Source organism: Aspergillus aculeatinus, assembly GCF_003184765.1.
Source record: "Aspergillus aculeatinus CBS 121060 unplaced genomic scaffold BO66scaffold_88, whole genome shotgun sequence".
Lineage (NCBI taxonomy): Eukaryota > Fungi > Ascomycota > Eurotiomycetes > Eurotiales > Aspergillaceae > Aspergillus > Aspergillus aculeatinus.
In genome coordinates, this window is record NW_020291557.1 from 1,329 (window position 1) to 14,477 (window position 13,149).

Here is a 13,149-nt window from a genome sequence, read left to right on the forward strand (position 1 = left end):
CCTGCTCCCGCGCCTGCACCTGAGCCAGCTCCTGAGCCAGTCCCGGAGCCCAAGCATGAAGCCCCGGCGCCTGCGCCAGAACCCAAGCACGACCCCGAGCCGGCTCCAGAGCCGAAGCATGACACTCCTGCACCTGCTCCGGAACCGAAGCATGAGGATCCAGCCCCTGCTCCCGAGCCCAAGCACGACCCCGAGCCAGCTCCAGAGCCGAAGCATGACACTCCTGCACCTGCTCCGGAACCGAAGCACGAGGATCCGGCCCCTGCTCCCGAGCCCAAGCACGATCCTGAGCCTGCTCCCGCGCCTGCTCCGGAGCCAGCACATGAGGAGACCAAACCGGAGGAACCTAAGGCAGAGCCCCATGCGGATGACCCTCCCAAGCAGCCCGAGGCCAAGGCTTCGACATCGTGCGAACCTACTGTTCAAGAGGTCGTTCGTACGGTGACACGCACCCTTCCCACCGAATCCACAGTAGCCCCCAAGGTTGACGCTGTGGCCACTGAAGCTCCTGCACCTACTCACTCCGCCCCCGCCCCGAGTGAGCCTACCAAGTCTGCTGCGCAGTCTAACCCCACCCACGAGGCCGCGGCCCCAACCAACCCCTTCACTCCCAACCTGGATGAAGCTCACCACGTTCCTGGCTCTGAGCCGTCCGCGACGAGTGTTGTGCAGAGTGCGATGACGACTGCCGCTCCGACCTGCACGGAGCCGGTTGTCATGGACAAGATAGCGTCCAGCATCACGATTCAACAAGATTCCACTTTCCACGTGATCCCCGTGTACGTGGCACAGTCCTCTGCCACCACTCCCTCGTCATTCGCCGTCCCCACCGCGGTTACGAGCGTTGTTAGTCGCCACTCCACGGGCGTCGATGCCTATGAACCCACTCTCCGCTACAACTTACCCCCGGCTGCACCGTCGGCATCATCAACCGGTGTTCTGTTCACCGGGGCTGCAGCACCCCAGGCCGCACCTTACGCTGGCGTCTTTTCGGTCTTCTCTGGTCTTGTGGCTCTCCTGGCCTTGATCCTGTAAGGGTCCGGCCCACCATTCTCTTAAAAACATCATGTCTCTATTTCACGCTTCCCCCTGAATATGTTCACCGAAAGTTCTGTCACTCGTTGTATCACATACTCGATACCACTCACTCATTTAGTACAAAGGGAGGGGCATCCCGCATGTTCTGATGTATTTTATTCCACTGTTTTACATTCGTTAGACTCCAACAGGTTCTTACATTGTTCTTGAGACATTACTGTAGTAGTTTTCTCCCTGTTCGTGTGTCTGACTTGTCCGACTGGAGTGCGTATTCACCGACAGCCTGTCAATCCCCACAGGTCTAGTCCCCATCCATCCAAGTGTCCACATGTATCCAATCATCGTCTTATTACATGACTCAATCTAAGGAATGCTTCTGGGCCCAGACACACGCAAACCACGCCTTACGAAGTTCGATCCACGCTTATCACTCCCACCATATAGCCCCCCCCCCCCGTATGGAAAATGGATTTGCCCTTGCACATAAACCCCACTAATTTCCTTCTTGCGTCCCCGCCTCCGCTTGCCCTTCCACCCGTAGATTACTTACTATAAGATTGCACCGTCCCTAACCCTGAGTTTTCATCATATAACTCATTCCTCACAACAACACCACCAACCACAACCACCAAAATGCCCCCCCCAAAAACATACACCATCCGCCGCGCCACCGAACCCGACGCCCCGCACCTCGCCCACATCAACATCACCGCCTTCGAGCCCACCCCGTTCTGGCGCAACCTGTTCCCCGCCCTCGACCGCCGGGCCACCTACCCGCTCAAGCTCGCCCGCACCCTGACCAAGCTCGCCGACGGCGCCTCCCACCTCCTCGTCGCCGAGGATCCCGCCACCGGCGCGGTGGTCGGCTACGCGCGCTGGACGGTCCCCGGCCCCCGCGCCCCCGCCCCCGCCAGCTCCGGTGCAATTGCACTCTCCCCCGCAAACCAGGACCTCGTCACCGCCTTCCGACGGGCCGGGGACGGGGACGGGGTCGGGGCCCTCCCCCCCGGCACCAACCTGGCCGTCCACTCCCGGTTCTGGGGGGAATTGGAGCGCTTGAAGGCGAAGTATCTGCGGGAGGGGGATTTCGGTGCGTTTTCCCCCCATCTTCTTCCTTGGTGTTGCCTCATCCTCCTCCTTTTTCTTCTTCTTGGTATTGTTGTTGTTGTCAGTAAGGTGGGGGGGAGGGATCACGCTAATGATAAGGGGGAGGGGGCAGTTCTCGAATTCCTGGCGACGCTGCCCGAAGCACAAGGCCAAGGCGTGGCGTCGGGGTTGCTGCGGTGGGGGTTGGAGCGAGCGGATGCGCGGAATGCGCGGGTGTATCTGGAGGCGACGGAGGAAGGGTACCCCGTTTATCGGAAGTATGGGTGGCGGGATCTGGAGGTGTTGGAGTTGGATTTCGCGGAGCTGGGGGGCCGGAGCGAGCGGCAGCGGTGGGTGATGATGATGCGGGAGAGGAGGGATCCGGCTGGAGAGCAGAGCGGGGGATTGAAGGATTAATCGGGTTGCTTGCAACCAGGGTTTTGGGATTGGAATTTTGTATATAGCTTGTTGACCTCGTGTTGAGGTGAGAGAAGTAGCGTTTGGCTCTGGATTGCATCCTATCCGATTCATGAGGCTGGCCAGTTGTCCCGCCAAGAGGAGATAGGGTCAGTGCTCGCTGTGAATGAGTCATAGGGTGTATAAATGTCTTGTAGAGACAGCAAGTACTTGTATCTCATGTTCAGCTGTTTATATATGTTGTAAGATATTGCCGTGCAAGATCCTGTTTACTTCTTTCTCTCTCGTCAACCCACTGTCACCCACATTCACCACTCACCACTCACCTCTCACCTCTCACCTACTCTCTCTCCCACCAAGTCATACACAAATGTCGAAGCAGTGCTACGCCACAGACTCCCCCTTCGAGGGCCTCATCGGCTACTATCGCGCCGTCCGCCACGGCCAACACATCTTCGTCTCCGGCACAACCTCCGTCGACCCCACCACAAGCATCCCGCAGATTCTTTTCCCCGACGACGCAAAGCAACAGACGCGCGTGGCGCTACAGGAATGCATCAAAGCCGTCAAAGCCATGGGGGGACGCGGTCCCGAAGACATCGTGCGTGTGAAGATGTTCGTTAGTCGGCGGGAGGACTGTCGCGCCGTGGGGGAGGGATTCAAGGAGATTCTGGGCAAGGAAAATGCTAGCAGTAGCGACACGCCGATTGGAGCAGCTGCGACCATGATTGTGGTGCACAATGGGTTCATCGACCCCGACATGCTGGTCGAGATCGAGGTGGACGCTATTGCGGTAGACTAGTCGATGTCATCGACGAGGGCTGCATCGGATGCATAGAATGTCTGTGGTGCAGGTCTGGGAAACAGGGATCATTGCATCATCATTGGAAGTGTATATACAAGCCTCAAGTCGAAACTCTGGGCGAAGTTGGATAGAGACCTTGTGACTGTTGTTGTATGGTGCGCCTCATAACATGTACCGGTGCCGGTCGTTTGGTGAAAAGCTCATACTGAGCGACGCCCTGTTCCAGCAGAACCACTAAGCCATCAACGACCACCCATCCTTTCGAGGCCCTGTCGTTCATTGATGTCCGTACCACCGTTTGATGCTTCCCGTACGAAACCTGTTTTGCATTAGTTTGTGTCTGCAAGGAGGCAAGAACAACTTACATCCACAAAGACTCCGCCCGTGCTACTCTGGAGCCACTGCTCAGGTAACTGCAGAGTTACGGGTGATTGACTGCCAATCTCAAGAGCAGGTAAGCAAGACACGACGATGGTAGGCTGTCGCAGATGTCGGGGCCAAGGCTCATTCGCCGAACATAAAACCCCCATACGAAGGCCAGTAGCCGACTCCGACAACGCAGCCCAGTCACGATAATACTCCGCAAGCTTCTCTGCGTTAGAAGCTGTCCTGTTGTAAAGGCAGATATGCTGCACACCCAGCTGCAGGCAAGCATAGATCGCGGCACGGGCCATACCGCCGGCCCCAATAATCAAGGCCGATGTACCGGCACGAATGGCATTGGCTGGTGACAGGTTCTTGTCGATTCCAGCCATGATACCAATATAGTCTGTATTGTATCCTTTGAGCTTTCTGCTGGGCTGCCCAGTCTCTGAGACGCTCTGTTCCAGGACCACAGTATTCACAGCGTGAATGTCCCTTGCCTCTCGGCTTATTTCATCCAAATGAGGAAGCACTTCGGTTTTGTACGGTAGTGAGATTGCGACACCACCATGGTTGGCATCGGCGAAAAGATGGATAACCTCATCGAAGACTCCAGACTGCACGCTGCCATACTGATGTGGCAGACCACAAGCAGCATAGGCGGCATTATGCATTGCTGGAGAGAGGCTTTGCGCCACGTTTTGGCCAAATATCGTGAACAGCTTTCTGGGCCTCAAATTACAAGTTGTGAGAGCCTGTTCGGCGGACTGCAGCGAGCTTCCCTCGCTTTGCATGTGAGGGAGCATCACGGGTGATAGAATTGGGTTCAAGTGAACACTCGCCCTGCCTAGATTTCCCTTGTGGTAGGCAATTATCGGAATTTTAGTCACGTTGGCTAGACTTTGACGTAGTGCGATACAAGCCAGGTTATCAATCTCAACTGTTGACTCCCCAGTGATTCGTAGAACGTCGAAGCCAAACTCTTCAGCTTTCTTGAGTTCCGAAGAAACACCTGTTGACCTCTGCAATGACAATGGGCCCGATATGTGATAGGTAGCAATTGCCTTGACGTAGCCTTTCGTGTCGATTATAGTTTGCAGATGTTCCGGAGAACTGCCAAGAGAGCATGCGAGAGCATCTGGTACTAGTCTGAGAAGTTGTTTCAGGAGGTTGTGATACTCCACAGGCTCAAGTTGATTTGCATCTGCGATCTCCACGAGAACCGGAACTCTGGCATACATTCGGACAGTAGCCATGTGCTGTGATAAGCTCTCGGCTAGCTCCGTGGTTCTGTGTCGGGAATAAACGTCGATTAAGATGGCTAAGGCATCTGCCCCACAGTCCAGCTGTGCATGGTCCGGGTAAGATTCCTCTAGCCAGCTAATAGGAATTTGCAAAGCATGTGTAAAACCCTCGATAAATGGGTTGGCTGAGTACACGCTGCAGGTGGCTCGACCGTAAATGCGTTCGAGGAAGGCAATGAAAACTCTTCCGGCCTTTCTAAGTCGCATATGAACAGCTTCTGGAATGCCATCACCACCTGCCGTACTTTGGGTCAGATTGTAGAAGTCAAAGTTGGAGCAAGCCTCGAAGAATGCGTTCCCCACTGCAAAAAGATGATGGAACTTTTCCTGATCGACGTTAAGAGTTCGTTGCAGATCCGACCGATCTCTCCTGACATATACGACAGGGTGCTCCTGGGCGAACGTGCTTAGTAGCTCTTGCTGTTGGCGGGTGGCCAGCCATCCCAAACCAACAATCACACAGCCGACATGATGTTGTTCCAGGAGTCGTTGAGTCAGCTTCAATTCTAATTCACGGTATCGCGTAGAACCATGCTGTGCGATGTACTCCTGAGGCGAAGTCTGTGTTTCTTGACGGAACACGGTATCAAAGTCAATAAAGCGACGGCGGAGTGCGACAGAGGCGATGATCCCCAGCGTCTTCTTGCCCGCCCCGACAAATCCGACCAGTACGAGTGTTGCATCGGGACTGTACCGCCTGGTGGAGGTCACACTCCCGGAATGTGGTGGGGAGTAGGGAGGAGAGATTCCTGGTGCCATCGTCGGCTAGGAGGGTGCGCGATGATACTCAGACATTGGACTTTAGTAGTTGGGACAAACAGATAGTATATCGTGATCTCAATCTGTCTGTCAGTGAAGTTGGAATCACCGAAATTTGCCATCGCTTAAAGTCCTAACCGATCACATGACGTCCCGGGATCCGAATCAGACGAGACATCTGGGTGCACAATGCTGTCTGTCAGGTTCATGCATTGCAGTCTGTGGGTTTCTATGTCATGCCAAATCCCAGATTGTCGAAGAGAAAGCGCATTGGCCGGGCGTGTGACCAATGTCGGCGTCGGAAGTCCAAGTGCGGCGGCGAGCAGCCCGTGTGCTCCATCTGTCAGGCGGCAAACCGGACGTGCACGTATCAAAATAGCAGTCGACGAAGAGGGTTGCAATCGGGATATGTGAGGAGCTTGGAGGTCGCGCTCGGGATTATCCTCGACCGGGTTCCTAATAGTGAGAGCACGCTGCAGCGTATCGTCCGAGGTGCTCGGGAGGGTAAGCGTCTCGCTTGCAGTGAGTTGGCCGACCGTTGGAGGAGGTCAAAGCTCGCCAAAGAGGTTATTTACTTGAGTCAAGCAGAGGCTGGAGATGATGCAGGCGACATTGACTTGGATGATGACGGGCTGGGAGAGGATCTGGTGGAGAACTGCTTGGGTGAAGGAGAAGAAGGAGAGCAGATGGAGATGGAAAGGAGAGAAGAACAACAGCGGGAAGACACTCCACCACAACATGCTCCGATATTACTGGATCTGCCACTTCCAGATAACACACCCGAGTTGGTGGATTCCTACTTCCTTCACACCCATTGCTGGTTTCCGATAGTCGAACGCAGAGACATCCTGCGCGTTATGCATACCCACTCGGGCTCACCAAGAGACTCTGCGTGTCGTCTCGTGCTCTGGGCCATTATTGCCTACACATCTACCATGACCCGATCGCTCCGCTCGAAAATACAGCAGTCGATTCAAGTGCGACTCATCGGGAACTATGAGAAAACAGAACTGAGCCATATCCAAGCCCTCCTCATCCTCGTCCTCTGTCATCTTGACCGGGGAGATCTCGATCCGGCATGGGTGCTTGTCGGACACGCGACCCGATTACTCGCCGTCTTGCCCGCGCCAGCGCGGAATCACCGTTCCAAGCATGCTTTTGTTGGCTGTACCTTTCTTGACGGGATCATATCGGCTCTGGTCCACAAATCACCAGCTTCACTCGGACCAGAACACCAGGTCTGTGCACAGGTTGACGAGGATGACGTGGATGAATGGGACACTTGGACCATGACGAGACGAGTCCGGGGTTCGGAAACGCGATTCAATTCGAAGAGCCCTCTTCGTGCTCTAAGCACTTTCAACATGATCCACAAGTTCATGCGGATCCTCAATCGCCTGCCGCTGTGCACCTCGGGCGTCATCTCTGCACATGAGGTCTTTGTAGACTTGCAACGCTTACAGAAGCAGATATCCGAGCAACACCCATACAAGGGCCGGGAATATGCTACGCCCCCTCTATTGATCCTTCATCTCACTTCATCTTTCGCCTTGTTACACCTGGTCGAGCAGGGCAAGCTGGAGGATGCTTCCGCAGCCTCAGAGACGGCTCGGAACGTGCGCACGATGGTCAACCTGCTTGATGACTACGTGGAGATTACCGACAATGCCAGCTCAACTCCACTGCTTCGTTGCTTCACATCCCAGGCCAGAAAGTCTTTAGAGACCTCATCCCGATGCTTTGGAAGTGACGAAGCGGAACAGCTGAAAGATCGAGTTTCTCGTCATGTGGACATGCTGAAGCTCGAAGATGTCGCTGGCGGCGCCCGCCAGGACTCGGAGGTACCACTGTTCAGACACCGAGTAACAAGCATTTCGTCTGTTCCTCCTCTCGATACGCCCGCCTGGCAAGTGCCAGGCTCAGCAGTAGAACGTCGTGATATGGTGGTTGCACCAGTCATACCCCAGATTCCGACGTCCGCTTGGAATGTTTCTGGAGCTTTGGCGACCCAACCAGTGCAGACACAGGAAACCGAGGACTTTGATGCATTGTTCGAAGAGATCATGACGTCGATCCCAGCCAGCAGGTATGTCTTCTGCAACCACGCTGTATTGTTCGACCACTAACAAATCTGTTAGACACGAACCCACATTCGCGGAAAACCTGGGCTTCTATGCGGGCAACATGGACACAGACTTCCTCGAGCAGCTTCAGTATATACCCGAGGATACTTGAGGGGCAGAGTAACTGGCAGAGAGCAGTCATTCATTTGCGATCATTGATTCCTAAGTATCGCTTTATCCAGTACAACGATGAGTCAGACCAAAAAGGCGATACAAGCTCCGGGCAAAACAATCACACCCAACTCATCTCCTTCCCATCCAGCCACTCCTTGGCCTGCCAATACAACAAATCATGCTTCTGCCCATTCACACTGTCCCCTTCCCTGCGATGGCCCGGCAGATCGAGCAGCACCTTCACCCCCATCGTCTGCTCCTGCAGATACGCCAAATGACGATAACCCGGCGGGTACGCGCGCAGCCGCTCGTGATCCAACACCGGCACCCGATCCGGGGTCACGGGGACCAGTTTATCCTTCTCGTACCAATGCCGGACAAAGACGGCGCGCCACTGGCCGCCCAACTCCGGGTGGTCGGGGTCGTCAGCCTGCACCTTTTGCCAGAAGAAGATAAAGCGGCAGTCACTCTCGGCGTCGGCCTCACACACGCCGCCGGCGTGGCAGGGCAGCCCGGCGAAGCGCTGCGTGATCGTCGCCTTCATCTTGGTGACGGCGCGGGTAGCCGCGGGGTCGATGTCGGTGGTGCTGCCGTGGATGCGGTGCATGATGAAGGCGCCGTTGTCCATGCCGGCCTGCGAGGCCTCGATGAAGGCCCGGTGGTGGGTCAGCCCCGTCCAGGTCGTGTAGATGTGGGCGTCCGGGTGGAAGATGGAGCGCAGGTTCTCCCACTCGCAGGCGTCGCGGTAGCAGGGCCAGCCCTCGGCGAGCTCGCGGAGCATGTATCGCTCCAGGGCGAGGTCGCGGGGCCCGTTGTTGCGGATGGCATGTTCCGGGCGCGAACCGGCGGGGAGGGAGTGTAAATCTGGCATTGAGGGTATGTGTATTGCAACCGGCGCTCGATTCTGATGTAACAGATTCTGGGACTTTGTATGCATGAAGAGAGTGCGGGGAACGCCGTGGGGTGCAGTAGACGTTTTTAAGGTTCGCAAATCCCCCATGCCGTCGCTGGCCATCGGGAGAGACTCTTCCCGTGTGCGGGTATACTCATCCCCGAGACGAGAGCCATTTAAGCCTGCCACTGACAATACATACCACATCCAACGAACCCACCACGAAAATTACTAAACTATCATCAATCCTCACCCTCAATTTATCTTCCCATCCTCGCTCCCATCACACACCAAAAATGGACCCCCCACCTCAACCCTCGCCCGACAAATTCTCCTACCTCGTGGGCATAGGCGTAACCCACTCCATCGCGCCTCCTATGCACAACCACATCTTCCGCGCCCTGGGCCACTCGGACTGGCACTTCTACGCCCGCGAGTGCGCCACCGTGGAAGAAGCGATGGCGCTGTTCCGGGCGCCGACCTTCAGCGGCGGCGCCGTGGTCACCATGCCCTACAAGCGGACGATCATGGCGCACCTGGACGGGCTGGACGAGCCCGCCGTGACGTTGGGCGCGTGCAACAACGTCTACCGCACCGCGGACGGCGCCCTCCGCGGCACGAACACCGACTGGCGCGGGGTCCTGGGCTGCCTGGAGGGGGCCAGCGCGTCCGGCAGGGGGAAGCCGGCGGCGATCATCGGGGCGGGTGGCGCTGCTCGCGCGGCGGTGTATGCGCTCCACGCCGAGTTGAAATGCCCCACGATTTACATCGTCAACCGGGATGCAGGTGAGGTGAGGGAGCTCGTGGACGAGTGTCACAGGGTGTACAGCGGGAGATTGGGGCTCGTGCATGTGACGCAGGTGGAGCAGGTGGCTGCGCTGCCGGAGCGGCCGTTCTATGTGGTTGGCACGGTGCCGGATGCGGAGCCGACTGCCCCGGAGGAAGTCGAGGTGCATGCGATTGTGGAGGCGTTCCTGGCTTCTGCCCCGGCATCTGCCTCTACGTCCGTAGAAACCAACGGGAAAGGCGTGCTGCTGGATATGTGCTTCAAGCCGCGGCGGACGCGGTTCCTGAAGGCGGCGGAACGGCATGGGTGGACGACGGTGGAGGGGACGGAGATCATCGGCCATCAGATCCACGAGCAGTACCGGCTGTGGTGCGGGGAGGAGGCGAGCCGCGATCTCCCGGTGGAGGAGGCGTGGGCGGTGCTGCGGCGGGCGGCGGAGGAGAGTCCGGCTATCAATTTTTGATGCTGATCGGGCGTGGATATAGCCGTGGTGGTGAGATGGGTAAGAAGTCGTCGACGTATATAGTCCCCGAGTATTCAATCCCATCTGGGTCCCATTGACCGCACGAATCACTCCAACCTACCATTTTCAACTAAAATCCCACAACCAGCCACCATGCCCTGCATCCCCGCCATCGCGTCCATGTCCGTCGGCCGCGCCTGGAGGGTCAGCCGGCGAGGATGAGCTGGAGTCGGAATGCGAGATTGTTCTTGTTTGAGCAGGAGAAGGGCGGGTATATCTGCCTGTTGTGGAGGGGGCGAGGGCGTTTTTGAAAGAACTCAAGTTTGAAGGGTGGTTGTCGATGGAGCTGTTCTCGCGCTCGATGGCGGAGGCGGATGAGGGCGTGAGAGCTGTTGGTGGAGGGGTTGGGCTTGTAGGATCTTCCCCTGGAGGTTTAGTGCGGTGTACTGTACATTTTATTCGGGTTTGATTCCTTTCTAAAGTATGCATACCTCTATACCCTCCCCGCAATACTCCCAATACCTTCAATACTCCCCCGCATCACCTCCACAGGGGCCTCCCTCCCCGTCCACAGGGAATACTGCACAAACCCCTGCCTCAACAACACCTCCAGCCCATCCTGCACCTCCCAGCCGGCCTGCTGCCCCGCGCGCATCAACCCCGTCACCCGGGGCTTGTACGCCATCTCCACCACCAAGCCGTGCCCGTGCTCGTGCTCCTGTCCCGCGAACAGCCCCTCTACATCCGCCTCCACGACCACATCCCCCGGCACCGTCCCGATCACGACATCCGGTCTCACCCTTTCCACCGCAGGAATCGGGTACTCCACGGCCACCAGCTCGCATGTTGCTCCATTGGGCCCCGCTAACCCCTCGAAATCCCGAACAATCGTGCCCGCCTTATCGACCGTCCGGTTGGCGACCACAATCCGGGCGAAGTTCGCCTGCAGGAGAGCGTAGACTGCGGCGCGGGCTGCACCGCCCGCCCCGAGGACGAGGCCTGTTTTTCTGGAGGTGAGGCCCGGATTGAGCGAAGTGGCGGGACCACCACCGGCTCCGACTTCATCGTCGCGACTGGAACTGAGACAACCAGCGAGATACTCCACCACGAGCTCGTACAGCCCCCGCCAGTCGGTATTGTCGCCGGTGATTACACGTTTCCCGTCCCGCGTCTCCGCGATCAGGGTGTTGATCGCCCCGATCTGTCGCGCGGCGTCGCTGACTGCATCGCACAGCGGGAAGGCGGCCAGCTTGTGCGGCATGGTGACGCTGGCGCCGCCAAAGGTGGGGGCATTGATCAGGTGTTGCACGGCGGCGAGGGAGGGGCATTCTTGGATGGTGTAGTGGTGGGGGAGGCGGTGGTGGGCGAAGGCGGCGTTGTGGAGGGTCGGGGAGAGGCTGGTGGCGAGGGTTTGGCCGAAGATGTGGTAGGTTTGGGGGGTGGTCATTTTTCGGGAGGATGAAGATCGAGTAAGAGAGATAGATAAGTTACCGCTGAAGAAGTGCGAAGCTGTTGGAGGTGGCATGTGGTGTGGTGATGTAGAGGGGAAAGATTTATAGTACAGAACGGGTAAAGTAGATAGCCGGGCGGGTATGGCAGCATCTACTAGTCCACCATCCCACCATCCACACAACTCATTCCCTCCTCCACAACCGTCCTCCACAGCCCAGCTCTCTCCCCCGCCTGCCCCCGGGGAACCACCTCGACGATCGCGCGCAGGTGATTCACGACCTTCTGGACCTCCTCCTGCAACGGACTCCGCCACTTCATCTCCGCCAGCACCCACTCCGCCCCCTTCTCCCGCCTCACCACCTCCTCAAACACCGCCTCCAACCGGTTCCGCTCCGCCTTATTCTCCTCCCCCTCCCGCCCATTCCACAGAAACGCCCGCACCGGATTCCACCGCGGCGCCGCCACCACCCCGCTGAACTCCCAGTCCAGCACCGCGGTGATCGGACACCCCGGCTGCGTCGGATCGCACATGATATTCGCGCAGTGCAGGTCCTTGTGCGCGAGCACATACGGGACCTCGTTCAGCCGGGCCGCATTCTCGGGCCGCTGTATCGCCTCCCTGAAGGCGCGGACGCGGCGGACCAGATCCCGGTAGGGTTCCAGGGCGGGGTGGATGTCGATGGCGTGGAGGTACCGGTCCAGACAGCCGACGGTGAAGGCCACGTAGTCCGTGAACCCGTCGGGCGGGGTGGGGTTGAGGGTCTCCAGACTCGTTACAGGGACAGTGGATGAAGACCAGTATTTCTCCAGGTCGGGCATCTGCCAGTAGGTTTCGTCGATGGGCGGGCCCTGCGCGACTTCGCCGGACGCGGAGAGGGTGAGACCCCCCACGTATCCGTCCGTCCAGGGGTGGGTGTGCAGTTCGATGAGGTAGTCGGCGAGCTGGCGGACCAGGTGCGTTTTGGGCGCCTCGGATAGGGTCGGGTAGATCGTGTCGAGGCTGACGCCGGGGGCTTTTTCGAGGAGAGTGAACTCGTGGCCGATCGGGTTGGTCTCGGTGGCGTCGTGGTGGAGGATGGCGGGCACGGGGATGGAGGTGTGTGTCCGGACCCAGGTCATGACGCCCACTTCGTTGAGGGTCTTGATGCGCGGGAGTTGGCGTCCGGAGACGCGGAGGACGAGCGTCGTGCTGCCGTCGGGGTTGGGGCGGGCGGGGATCTTCGTGGTGGGTGATGCGGCGAAGGTGATGAGATAGATCGAGTGAAAAGCGGCTCTTACTTCGAGGGGGGTGATGCTGGTGGGGGTGGGGAGGGAGAGGGAGAGGATCAATGCGGTGATGCTTTCCGCGCTCAGCGCCGGAGGGAGGTAGCTGTCGGCGGTGCTCATGTCCGAAGATGTGCTTGACGAAGGGATTGGGTTGGGATAGTTATGTTTCTTTGCTTGACGAACAAGCGATGATGGAGAAGATGTGATTACGTTTGAGAAAGAAATGTTGGTAGAGATCGAAGTAAGCAGTGGAAACGTGGGATACTTATGAAAGTGAGAT

General features: G+C 57.8%; 9 protein-coding genes across 9 annotated transcripts in view; 5 read left to right on the forward strand and 4 right to left on the reverse strand.

The window, feature by feature from the left end:
- BO66DRAFT_406614 (uncharacterized protein) overlaps positions 1–1,035 on the forward strand; it is a gene marked incomplete at both ends in the record, with an annotated part of 2,282 nt that extends 1,247 nt beyond the window's left edge. The window contains one exon of the mRNA XM_025649024.1: positions 49–1,035. Within this exon, the coding sequence (XP_025497940.1) occupies positions 49–1,035 (987 nt within the window). The remainder of the gene's footprint in view (positions 1–48) is intronic.
- Positions 1,036–1,567: 532 nt separating this feature from the next.
- Positions 1,568–2,778, forward strand: BO66DRAFT_361578 (GNAT family N-acetyltransferase). Its single transcript, XM_025645046.1, has 2 exons — positions 1,568–2,156; positions 2,226–2,778. Exons 1-2 carry the CDS (start codon positions 1,672–1,674, stop codon positions 2,539–2,541), a joined length of 801 nt encoding a protein of 266 aa, XP_025497941.1. The 5' UTR covers positions 1,568–1,671; the 3' UTR covers positions 2,542–2,778.
- Positions 2,779–2,782: 4 nt separating this feature from the next.
- BO66DRAFT_396406 (YjgH family protein) lies at positions 2,783–3,630 on the forward strand. Its single transcript, XM_025648458.1, has one exon. It carries the CDS (start codon positions 2,912–2,914, stop codon positions 3,341–3,343), a length of 432 nt encoding a protein of 143 aa, XP_025497942.1. The 5' UTR covers positions 2,783–2,911; the 3' UTR covers positions 3,344–3,630.
- BO66DRAFT_336956 (putative pentafunctional AROM polypeptide) lies at positions 3,447–5,772 on the reverse strand (the record flags this gene model as incomplete). Its single annotated transcript, XM_025644308.1, has 2 exons — positions 3,447–3,665; positions 3,712–5,772. 2 exons carry the CDS (start codon positions 5,770–5,772, stop codon positions 3,447–3,449), a joined length of 2,280 nt encoding a protein of 759 aa, XP_025497943.1.
- Positions 5,773–6,008: 236 nt separating this feature from the next.
- On the forward strand, positions 6,009–8,097 carry BO66DRAFT_246628 (uncharacterized protein; the record flags this gene model as incomplete). Its single annotated transcript, XM_025642912.1, has 2 exons — positions 6,009–7,858; positions 7,911–8,097. The coding sequence occupies 2 exons, from the start codon at positions 6,009–6,011 to the stop codon at positions 8,005–8,007; spliced, it is 1,947 nt and encodes a 648-aa protein (XP_025497944.1). The 3' UTR covers positions 8,008–8,097.
- Positions 8,098–8,127: 30 nt separating this feature from the next.
- Positions 8,128–8,880, reverse strand: BO66DRAFT_337006 (putative pathogenesis associated protein Pep2; the record flags this gene model as incomplete). Its single annotated transcript, XM_025644311.1, has 1 exon — positions 8,128–8,880. The coding sequence occupies one exon, from the start codon at positions 8,878–8,880 to the stop codon at positions 8,128–8,130; it is 753 nt and encodes a 250-aa protein (XP_025497945.1).
- A 317-nt stretch (positions 8,881–9,197) lies between these two features.
- On the forward strand, positions 9,198–10,151 carry BO66DRAFT_337005 (shikimate dehydrogenase family protein; the record flags this gene model as incomplete). Its single annotated transcript, XM_025644310.1, has 1 exon — positions 9,198–10,151. One exon carries the CDS (start codon positions 9,198–9,200, stop codon positions 10,149–10,151), a length of 954 nt encoding a protein of 317 aa, XP_025497946.1.
- A 126-nt stretch (positions 10,152–10,277) lies between these two features.
- BO66DRAFT_444289 (shikimate dehydrogenase family protein) lies at positions 10,278–11,598 on the reverse strand (the record flags this gene model as incomplete). Its single annotated transcript, XM_025651581.1, has 2 exons — positions 10,278–10,576; positions 10,674–11,598. The coding sequence occupies 2 exons, from the start codon at positions 11,596–11,598 to the stop codon at positions 10,278–10,280; spliced, it is 1,224 nt and encodes a 407-aa protein (XP_025497947.1).
- A 158-nt stretch (positions 11,599–11,756) lies between these two features.
- BO66DRAFT_386080 (phosphotransferase family protein) lies at positions 11,757–12,989 on the reverse strand (the record flags this gene model as incomplete). Its single annotated transcript, XM_025646169.1, has 1 exon — positions 11,757–12,989. One exon carries the CDS (start codon positions 12,987–12,989, stop codon positions 11,757–11,759), a length of 1,233 nt encoding a protein of 410 aa, XP_025497948.1.
- Positions 12,990–13,149: the final 160 nt, after the last annotated feature.